This window comes from Rhamphochromis sp. 'chilingali' (genome assembly GCF_963969265.1).
Source record: "Rhamphochromis sp. 'chilingali' genome assembly, chromosome: 2".
Lineage (NCBI taxonomy): Eukaryota > Metazoa > Chordata > Actinopteri > Cichliformes > Cichlidae > Rhamphochromis > Rhamphochromis sp. 'chilingali'.
Genome location: NC_137930.1, coordinates 49,570,674 through 49,582,166, shown reverse-complemented (window position 1 = coordinate 49,582,166; position 11,493 = coordinate 49,570,674). Strand labels below are relative to the sequence as shown.

Genomic DNA, 11,493 nt, shown 5'->3' with positions numbered 1-11,493 from the left:
AACTTTCAAAAATTCATCATGCCCTTTATTAGTTCACACTGTTAAAAAAAATTCCGTTATAAAACGGAAAAAGTGCTGGTAATTAATTACCAGCACTTTTTCCGTTATTGTACGGGCACTTCCGTAAACCTTAAAACGGATATTTCTGTAGATTTACCCGAGTTTTTCTGTACCATTGACGGACATTTCCGTCAAACCTAAAATGGAAAATTCCGTATTTTCCATAAATTTCGGCGTTATTGCACAGACAATTCCGTAAACCCTATAACAGATATTTCCGTAGATTTACCTGACTTTTTCTTTACCATTTACGGACAGTTCCATCAAACCTAAAATGGAATATTCCGTATTATTTAAGTACTCAATCCATACCATTTACGGACACTTCAGTCATCCTAAAATGTTTAATTCTGTACCATTCTCTATACCGTTTACCATCAATAAAGCACAAATGTAGAATCACAGCAATTATTTATTTCCTTTAACAGCTGCCAGTGCTTTAAAGTGATTTCACTTTTTGTGGTGAATGATTTGCAATATTTACACTACAACCATTAAAACATTCAGAACATCACCTTCACATTCAGAGAAATTTTACATACATAAACCAGCTGTTTTCTCAAAGAAGTACAGCCATGTCCTTTAACAGGGAGATGCCAAATCTAGCAACTTTTTAGCATCCACAGGCTGACAGGCATTAATAACAAATTGATTTGTTAAAGACAATGACAAAATAAGACAATAAAACTGCCAGCATTGCTGTTGCTGTCTCACCTGTCAGTGCAAAATGAGGAGCCCCCTCCAGGAGGATGCAGAAACCTACACCTCCAACTCCACATATCACACCGACAGGCAGAGCTCTGCAACCAGTGGCTGACCTTTCTACAAAAAACAAATAGAACATTAGAAGTATTACATTATACAACTTTTCTATAAAACATCAGTGCAGCAATAACAACCATGACCTTAGAAGGATGACTGTGCAACATGCCATAAAGAGATTTTTAAAACTCTTAAAACAACTTAAAACTAAAAAAAAATTAAAACTTACACCTCCAACTCCACAATGACAGGAAAAGCTTAACTGGAATGACAAATATCGCCCACCTTCCCTCCCCCTTAACATGGGGGATTTGAAACTGCAGCATGTGTGTTGTGGGCATCTAGTTAAAACATCTGAACTCACCTAATACTGTAAAAATCTGTATTTCTACTCCCAAGCCCCATGTTTTTGGATTTGCCTTTGTGTGTGTGTGTGTGTGTGTGTGTGTGTGTGTGTGTGTGTGTGTGTACATTCAGTCCAAAAAGGTATTTTCTGAGCTCTGAGAACAGCTCAAATGGCCCATTCAGATTCCTTCTGCTTGCATTCAAATTCCTTCAGCTGAGAAACCAGCTTGCACACCTGTGGAGGAATGAAGTGCCGTTTCTTCCCCTTCTTCTCTGCCTTGGAGCCTCGCTCAGGATTGACCCCAAAGAAAACTCTGAGGGAAAAAAAAAAAACCAATAGTGATATGCAGACAAAGTTTGCACATGTAGTGTGGCTTGACAGGAGTGGAGCAGTTCAATAAAATCCTACATTTGTTTTCTTCAATATGCCCCTATGTGTGAACCTCTCTATCATTCTAGTTGACCATCTGTCTAGAACCCAATGTTGTTGTGGTGCTGGTGCCAGTGGCTAAGCTCTCTTCCTTTGTCTTTTCAAGACACATGCATTCACACTGTGCATATACAGAAATGTTTGCAAGGGTGAGAAGTCTGCTTATCACCAACACATGACAGCATGCATCCTCAATGTGTATGCAGGGATATTATAAATGCACAGAACACAGAAGGGGATAGAAAACACAGTTGACATTGTCCTATCAAAAGGTGTAACAGCACATTTGAACACGGACTGTCCTGGGGGTTATTCAAACATGGAGTGGAGAAACTGTGACATTCAGTGCACGTTACACATCAGTACAAGTATTAACATTTGGGCATGAATCCACTATGTAGTATTTTTTAAATTAATATGTTTAGTCTTTCCTTCGGGGGGGGGGGGGTCCCTGGAACAACATATTTTGAGTTTGGGGTCTGCAGCCAAATAAATTTCAGTTTGTGTGTCTTTGACATGAAAAGGTTTGACCACCACTGACATAACCTGGTCTCAGGTGCTAATGGTTTTAAAGAGATAGCTCAAACGAATTTTGTGTCAACAAACCATTCTGAGAAAAATATGTTTTTGCTCCATTTCCCAACTGGAATCATGTTATGTTTGTTTTGTTATTGATTGACTTAGGACACTATTTAAAGCAAAAAGCATGTTACCTGCCCTTTAAAAAGATATGACACATTTATTCCAACAATAGTCTTCAACAGGGAGCTACAAAATCTCTGAACAAATCCATATTCAGGGGGATCATAAGCCAATAACAGCTGATCTAAAAGCTCACAGCATGTGACGACACATTTTGAGCTTGTACATCTCAGACAAACGGGTTTAGTGTAGATTGACAAAAAGCAGGTCAGGTGCAGAAAGGCACGGCAAAGTCACATTTACAAAGTATTTCCAAACAATGAGTGCTTACCTTTGCATGAATTCGAGAGTAAAAGCCATCTCCGGTGGGTATTGGACGTTGCAGACATAAAACATGGAGAAGACGTAGCTCAAGGCCACAATGGGAGAGGTGATGTGGTCATTGACAAGTAACCCATCAACAGCAATCTTGAATTGCTGGTCACCTTAAACACAGATAAAAACCATGTACCATTTACAAAAAAAAAAAAATCCTATATTTTAAGGCAAGCAAAACATTTCTTTAATAAATATGACACAACAACAGCTTATAACAACAGCTAACAACAGCTTGCTGGGATACAAAAAAAGATTTAACTACAAACCTCTGATTAGGATGCATGGGGTCACTGGGAGTTCGACTTCAGGATCTGCAGAGATCTGTTTTGGTGACAGACATGATACATGAATTAATGTTTCCAGTACACACAAACCTGCTGGCAAATTGACTATCTGCTAGTGTCTTCATCAGACAGAGGTAGCCATTATGCAAAAACATTAATGTAAATAGTTTATAGATAGAGAGTTTATAGAGAATATCAGCAGCACAATTAGGGGAATCTATACTTCCTACTGTGGTTGGTTACTTGGTTCACCACTGGATGCAAATAATTATCTTGCACACAGTTTAAAATCTACAACATCTACCTCTTTTTTGTGGAAGAGTTTATAAGAGTCTTCCTTGAAGTATTTTGAAATGCCACAGATGAGCTGTATTGGACCTTCGCCCATCTTCATCCCTTTGGAGTCAAGGAAGTCATTGATCCCCTTTACTTTTTTGGAAAGTTCCTGTTCAAGGTTCAAGGTGTTAATTTTGTACAAGTACATAAGACTAACACTCATTTTCGTTTGGAGCTATGGAGAGAATTTTGAAAAAAATAAAAATAAAAATGAATTATTTCATTTTCATTTGCAACCTGTTCTGTTTTGATCTCAAATGTCCTGCTTTTTTGGTTGTCACTTCCTGATTTTTGGTCTCAAATCTATTCCATTTGATTGTTCATCCAAGTTATTCTATTTGATTGGTTGCCAGTTTATCTTTTTTGGTCTCAACTCTCTTTTTGGGTGCAAATCTTTTTCTGATTGATTAATAAAGACAAAATTCTCTCCATATGGAGCAGCACAGCACAATCATAATAATAACAATAACAACACACCTGTGCCAGCTTGTTTTGTACAGAGAAGCCAAGGAGTTTAGATGCATGATCAAACAGGTGAGGAACTTCAAACAGGAACGGCCACTCGTCCTTTACAACGGCAATAGTGGTATCATCATCGTTGAGGATTTCACGCTGAATGGGATATGTTTCAGTCATCAATTTTCGAACAGATGACTCCTAAAGATATGAGGCAGTTAGACAAACAGTCGAACAGTTAGTCAAACTAACCAATTAAAATAATAAAACAGGGTATCAATTTCAATTGACTATGGGCATAGTGATCTACAGATGATCTACAATTTCACAATGTGTCCTAAATTGTACTTGGACCCAGACCTTATCGCATTACTCCTGCTATATACTATTGCTGTGTGAATGGTTGTATGTCTAGATGGTGGACTGTAGGAACCGAATTGCCCTTCGAGGATTAATAAAGCTTTCTGTATCTGTAATGGATGATTGCAGACCCACCTGAAGATCCTGGGTTTGAAAGGCACGTTTCAACTCATCTCGTTTAGACAGCAGGTCTTCTCTACACACGGCCCCCTCAATGATTGGATCCCACGCCACACATCCATACAGATCTGAATTCCTGGGCCTTTTCTTTGTTGAATTTTCACCCCCTGCTTGCCTCTTCAGTGAGCTTTGTGGCCTCTTCATATTTTCAATTCTGTGTTCCAGCTGACGAAAGAGAGTTTCAGAACCATCTTTTGCAAAAGGTTTGTTTCCAAACGGCTCTGTCAGCTTGAAGGAGGCAGGATATTGTCCTACAATCATACTGGCGAGTTCCCTCAGCTTTTGTCTACCAGGTCTTCCTGGGTGTTTATGGAGGTAATCTTCAGCGACGATCCGAACCATCTCTCGTCTGTCTTTCCCCATTATGTACTTTTTTTCACGCAACTCATCCATGACTTTTGAGGGAAATTTGTGCCATGGTACAGAATATGCGTCTTGGGATGGGGAGTCGGCTGTCTCAGGTGGTGTTGAGGGCAGCTGAAACCTCTGTGGTTCAGGTGTTGATGAGGGGCCAGGCCGGGTGAACTGCGGTGGAGTTTGTGAATCTATGGATGACATGACAAACATCTCCATAAATTAAACACATCACAATTGTTGCAAATCAATTAATACATTGGTCCTCAATGTCCAGTTTGGGTCAACCAGGAATACAAATGGACCTAATTATGAAAACCAATTATAGAGTAATTATTGCCATGTACAGCTGATGGCAACTTTTTTTTTGCATTTTTGGAATAAACCTTTGTAGTTTCAGAAAACTTGCATTAAAACAGAGGGGCAAAAACTCACCTGCTTCCAATGCTTTGACAGCTCTGACGAATCTTTTGCACTGAATGAATGGCAGAGTGTCTTTAATGTCCTCCGGGTCCACAAGGCTCAGGTCATCTACAGAGAGAACTCCTAATTCCTCCAGTTTAGCCATGAGTGTATCCATCTGATCGCTACTGAGCGATGGCATTGCTTTCTTGACATAGTTTTTCACAAGTTCCATGTTGGTGTGTGTTTAAGAGGAATGAGCCACCGAGTACCTCTCTGGTAAGAATAAAGTGGATGATAATCATCAAGTTTGTTCAAATCATGGCAACTGAACAGGTCAGAAGCATTTTCATCAAGTTCATAGAGTCCAAGATCAGGTATCCAGCTGGCAGTTTTCCCTCAAAGCAAAAGTAGGACAGTAGTTTCATTTTTTACAAAAATGCTTGCTATTTGTCCTAACTGCAGTAGTCCTTTTGCGTAGCTCAGTAAGACCAGCATTCCATTTGCATATGTAGTGCCTTTAACCTGCACACTCTCTGTGACAACTGAGTTACTTGAGTTCAAATCAAATTCTCCAACCACTGTCTTTATGTTCTGGTCATAGAGCTCTGGATAGAACCGTGTTGAGTCTGAGACATGAACCTGGGAACGAAACAAGGTACCACAAGACTGATAAGCCTGAAGCAACTGGTGCCGTTCAGCCAGAGACTTGGTTACATTTATGAAGTTCTTACTTGCCCTAATGCAACTTTTAAAATAATAATGTAATGCCTTGTGCATAGGGCTCTGCTCGTATATACTATTCCCAAGAGATGTTACAGTCTCCCTTGGAACACCATACTGCCCCAGTTCACAGGCTAGTGCATCCACAGTATATTCCTGTTGAATATCACTTATAGTTCTCATTTCATTTGCTATTTCTGTTATTGTGGAGGCTGGAACCAAATATTTTGCCTGTAAACCCAAGTAAAACTGAGCAAGACTCTCTGTGAAGTTGTCTTTCACTTGATCACTGCAGAAATTATCACTTTGTTCTGCATCAATGTTAAAACTTTCAGGTTCTTCAGGTTCTACATGTGATCCTTCACCTTGGAAAGACCGTTCTGTTAGTTCACATATATGAACTGGGGCTATCTTGGTAACATCCCACCCTTTATGGTATCTGGAAATATGCGTTAGGGATGACTTTACATTGAATGTCTTAGAACATCCATCAAAGGGACACGTTACAGTCAAACCCTCATCTATGTGACCACTCAAATGACACTTTAAAGTTTTAAGATCATCATATTCACTGCTGCAAAAATTAAACAAGCACCTTAACTGTACAGACACATTACGGTTCCATGTTTGTGTGCTCCTTCTGTCTACATGAGCTCGTGACATATGCACAGCAAGGCTACTGTATGTGTTAAACTTCCTTCTGCAATCCCTATGGCCACATAAAAAAGATACATTATTATTATTTCTGTGTGTTCGGCAGTGTTTCAAGTAATCAGTCGAAGACCGAGCGTTAAAGCCACAAATGTTACAAGTCAACATTTTTAAGAGATTGAATTTGCCAATTGACGGATAGCCAGAATCAGAACAGAATCAATATGAAAACAATAAATTTATATCAGCACAGTGAAGCATATTCACTTTTCAGGTACCTTCAAATAAGTAATCTGCGTTGGGCTGCATGGGCCACTCTCTTTGGGCTGCAATGTTTTCTGCAATGAAATCTGATTCTACTTAACTATCACCCCTTTTAATTATTACCATGTTCAGTTGCATGCTAACGTAACACAGCGAGCTATAACAATACACACATGTGGCTAATTTACACACACACACACACACACACACACACAAGCGCGCGCATCCAACTTATGGGCTAACGTTAACTTTAGTTGGGCAAACCACGCTTCAAAATAACGCAAAACCCACACATTCAAATGTTACCATGAAACACACACGGCTACCAACTGACTATCGAGACCAAATTTCATGTAAGAGGGAGGGAAAAAATGGTTTTTGATGTACTTACGAAGCGCAGGCGGCTGGCTAATGCTAACGCAGCTAGCAGCAAACGTCCACTCACATACACACCACTACCAACTGCCTATCGAGACCATTTAATGTACGAGGGGGAACAAGGTGGCACTCCATTCTCATTCTCATTCCACACAACCAACCTGTTTCCAACTTTCCTTGTGACTTGCAGAAATTTAGGTAGGCACTGACCGCACTGAAAGTAATGGCGTCGGAATATTCTGGCTGGGGGAGAAAATTCTGCCTTGCGCAACAGCAAACTTTCCGTATTTCGCAAAACGGAGCGAATCCGTAGCAAATCCACGGTAAAGGGACCCCTAAATTTACGGATTTTTTTAACAGTGCAGACTAAATCTGTCTATTGATCTTTCTGCTTCAAATGCCAGTACACAGATTGGGTCAGTATTAGAAATCGTTGCATCTGGTATGAACTAGACTTCAAAATGTGCATGTTTAAAGTTGTGGTAAAACAAAAGTGTATGTCCATTTTTTAAAAAAATGTTTTTTTACATTTGCAGAATACACTATATTGCCAAAAGCATTCGCTCATCTGTATTCACACGCACATGAATTTGACATTCCATTTTTAATCCACCGTTTCAACTCTTCTGGGAAGGCTTTTCACAAGGTTTAGAAGTGTCTTTATGGGAATTTCTGACTATTCTTTTTGAAACACAGTTGTGAGGTCAGACACTGATGTTGGACTAGAAGGTCCTGGCTCACAGTCTCCACTCTAATTATACTAAAGGTGTTCTGTCGGGTTGATGTCAGGACTCTGTGCTGGCCAATCAAGTTCTTCCACACCAAACTCGCTCATTCACGTCTTTATGGACTTTCGGCACCACATGTTTGAACAAGAATCCCCAAACTGTTCTCACCAAGTTGGGAGCATGAAATTGTCCAAAGTGTCTTGGTAAGCTAAATCATTAAGAAACTAAGGGGAACCAAGGGGCTGACCACAACCCTTGACAAACAACCCCTCACCTTGATCTCCCTCCACCAAATTTCACACCTGGTACATTGCAGTCAGACAAGTGCTGTTCATCCAGCAACCACCAAACCCAGACTCATCCACTGACTGAGACAGAGAAGTGTATTTGATTACTCTAGACACATCTCTACTGCTCTAGAGTCCAGTGGCAGCACGCTTTACACCACTGCATTGGCATACAGTGGGGCAAAAAAGTATTTAGTCAGCCACCGATTGTGCAAGTTCCCCCACTTAAAATGATGACAGAGGTCAGTAATTTGCACCAGAGGTACACTTCAACTGTGAGAGACAGAATGTGAAAAAAAAACTCCATGAATCCACATGGTAGGATTTGTAAAGAATTTATTCGTAAATCAGGGTGGAAAATAAGTATTTGGTCACCTCAAACAAGGAAAATCTCTGGCTCTCACAGACCTGTAACGTCTTCTGTAAGAAGCTTTTCTGTCCCCTACTCGTTACCTGTATGAATGGCACCTGTTTGAACTCATCATCTGTATAAAAGACACCTGTCCACAGCCTCAAACAGTCAGACTCTAAACTCCGCCATGGCCAAGACCAAAGAGCTTTCGAAGGACACCAGGAAAAGTATTGTAGACCTGCACCAGACTGGGAAGAGTGAATCTACAATAGGCAAGCAGCTTGGTGTGAAAAAATCAACTGTGGGAGCAATCATCAGAAAATGAAAGACATACAAGACCACTGATAATCTCCCTCGATCTGGGGCTCCACGCAAGATCTCATCCCGTGGGGTCAAAATGATCATGAGAACGGTGAGCAAAGATCCCAGAACCACACGGGGGGACCTGGTGAATGACCTGCAGAGAGCTGGGACCAAAGTAACAAAGGTCACCATCAGTAACACACTACAACGGCAGGGAATCAAATCCCGCAGTGCCAGACGTGTTCCGCTGCTGAAGCCAGTGCATGTCCAGGCCCGTCTGAAGTTTGCCAGAGAGCACATGGATGATACAGCAGAGGATTGGGAGAATGTCATGTGGTCAGATGAAACCAAAGTAGAACTTTTTGGTATAAACTCAACTCGTCGTGTTTGGAGGAAGAAGAATACTGAGTTGCATCCCAAGAACACCATACCTACTGTGAAGCATGGGGGTGGAAACATCATGCTATGGGGCTGTTTTTCTGCCAAGGGGACAGGACGACTGATCCGTGTTAAGGACAGAATGAATGGGGCCATGTATCGTGAGATTTTGAGCCAAAACCTCCTTCCATCAGTGAGAACTTTGAAGATGAAACGAGGCTGGGTCTTCCAACATGACAATGATCCAAAACACACCGCCCGGACAACAAAGGAGTGGCTCCGTAAGAAGCATTTGAAAGTCCTGGAGTGGCCTAGCCAGTCTCCAGACCTCAACCCCATAGAAAATCTGTGGCGGGAGTTGAAAGTCCGTGTTGCTCGGCGACAGCCCCAAAACATCACTGCTCTCGAGAAGATCTGCATGGAGGAATGGGTCAAAATACCAGCTACTGTGTGTGCAAACCTGGTAAAGACCTATAGTAAACGTTTGACCTCTGTTATTGCCAACAAAGGTTATGTTACAAAGTATTGAGTTGTATTTTTGTTATTGACCAAATACTTATTTTCCACCCTAATTTACGAATAAATTCTTTACAAATCCTACCATGTGGATTCATGGATTTTTTTTTTCACACTCTGTCTCTCACAGTTGAAGTGTACCTCTGGTGCAAATTACTGACCTCTGTCATCATTTTAGGTGGGGGAACTTGCACAATCGGTGGCTGACTAAATACTTTTTTGCCCCACTGTATTGCACTTTGCATTGCATTTGGTGATGTAAAGCTTGCTCGGCCATGAAAAACTTTTCCATGAAGCTCTCTACACACTCTACTTTAACTAATCTGATGGACACCAGAAGTTGGCAGGACTGTAGCAACTGACTGCAGCCTCTGCCCACTGAGTGCCTCAGCATCCGCTGACCCTGCCCTGTGTTTTTATGTGGCCTACCACTTCGTGGCTAAGTGGCTGTTGTTCCCAATAGCTTCCCAAACAGCTGACTGTGAAATATTTAATACTGAGGAAATCTGATGACTGGACTTGCTGCACTGGTGGCAACCTATCATGCTACCATGCTGGAATTCACTGACCTTCCTAGAGTGACCCATTCTTGCACAAATGTTGGTAGAAGCAGTCTGCATGCCTAGCTGCTTGATCCCATTATGCTGTGGCCATACAAGTGATTGAAACACCTGAATTCAACGATTTGGATCGGTGAGTGAATAAATTTGACATTATAGAAAGTTAAAGGGTTGCAACAACTATTTTTGATTTCTTGTAGTCATCAATGGATCATTACAGCGTCCATAGTGCTGATCCTGGAATTGTCCTCTATGTACAGTATAAAAGAAAATTCTTCTGCATTTCAAGTGAGTTGCTTCTTTAGAGTTATTCACCAACTTAACACAAATACACAAATAAGTCTGCAAATTCCAACCTCAAAAATTGGAGAGCTTATAAACGGAGAGCTAAAATATCCAAAGAGATATTATAAATCTGCTTCATTTGCCAGATCCATTTTTTAAAATAAAGTAAATAGTTTGCAATTGTTTAGGATGCACACTAGCTAGCACAAGGGAAGTCTTGTAAAACCTCCAAACTTTGCCGAACTGTTTGTGGATTTGACGGCTGTCGACTACCCCCTGATGTTTTTCCATCACAGATGCATTGTTGCCTTCAAATATAGGCTGCTTCTAAAAGGATCTGTTTGAAACTGTGTAGCAGAGGTCATATGGTCAGTGACCTCATGATAGCCTCCAGTTTTTCAGTCTTCCACCATTTTAATCGGTCATCCATTCAGGCTTGCACCTGCTGAGTGTTGTTAGGACTGAAATTCTGCCTCAAGGCCAGTGTTGTTGCAAAAGAAAATCCTGATGACCTTCTTACCTCTACATGTTGACAGGTTCTTTGCTGCAAATTACATTTTAGCAAAGCACTGCTAGCGATTCTTGTTTTTAACACTGATTTTTAACAATGATTTTATTTCGATGCTGTATGTGTTAAAAGTAAACACTGCTACCCTTTATCCACCCACTTGTCAAACAGGAAAAGACAGCAGAATACATCAAACTTCAAAATTATGATTAGCCTTATTGCGTACTCCGACCTGTAGTAAATAGAAAAAGAGTTTCTCTGTAAAGACAAATAAGAATCTTTATCTGAAGATAAAGAGATTTGTTGATGCAAGTAAGATAATAGCAATGATTAAAATCCTGCTGCAAAGTTTCTAGGATGTCTGTTTGCTGATGAAGAGCAAGACAAGTAGGAGGACCTGACAACAATAATTGCACAAGCACCCAAAAGACATTTACAAGGGTGGTAATTACCACCACTGTCATAGTTTTGCTGTTATTGTTAGTTCAGCCATTAATTTTAGTTCATGCTGCTCTGCCTTTATTTTCCCCACTAATTAGTTCTTAGCACACCTTTCTCAACTCGTCACACA

At 40.6% G+C, this 11,493-nt stretch overlaps 1 protein-coding gene across 8 annotated transcripts; it reads right to left on the bottom strand.

The window, feature by feature from the left end:
- Positions 1-454: 454 nt before the first annotated feature.
- On the bottom strand, positions 455-7,331 carry LOC308388580 (uncharacterized protein). 8 transcript variants are annotated; one of them, XM_080869366.1, is made up of 8 exons: positions 7,167-7,331; positions 5,023-5,631; positions 4,189-4,778; positions 3,715-3,894; positions 3,206-3,346; positions 2,884-2,938; positions 2,571-2,724; positions 455-1,481 (listed from the first exon to the last, which is right to left on the bottom strand). In XM_080869366.1, exons 2-8 carry the CDS (start codon positions 5,222-5,224, stop codon positions 1,334-1,336), a joined length of 1,470 nt encoding a protein of 489 aa, XP_080725492.1. In that variant the 5' UTR covers positions 5,225-5,631; positions 7,167-7,331; the 3' UTR covers positions 455-1,333. The 8 variants fall into 8 exon arrangements, with proteins under 8 accessions (XP_080725492.1, XP_080725493.1, XP_080725496.1 ...); XM_080869367.1 differs by having other exon boundaries at positions 5,023-5,265; XM_080869370.1 differs by lacking the exon at positions 7,167-7,331 and adding an exon at positions 7,019-7,147 and having other exon boundaries at positions 5,023-5,265.
- Positions 7,332-11,493: the final 4,162 nt, after the last annotated feature.

Bases quoted from the DNA above. Each gene is read 5' to 3' on its own strand.
- LOC308388580 (XM_080869366.1), bottom strand. From the start codon at position 5,224: ATGGAACTTGTGAAAAACTATGTCAAGAAAGCAATGCCATCGCTCAGT. The intron at 3,347-3,714 runs GTGTGTTGTTAT...AACCTTGAACAG, and splicing joins TACAAAACAAGCTGGCACAG to GAACTTTCCAAAAAAGTAAA. The intron at 2,725-2,883 runs GTTTGTAGTTAA...TCTGTGTTTAAG, and splicing joins CCCATGCATCCTAATCAGAG to GTGACCAGCAATTCAAGATT.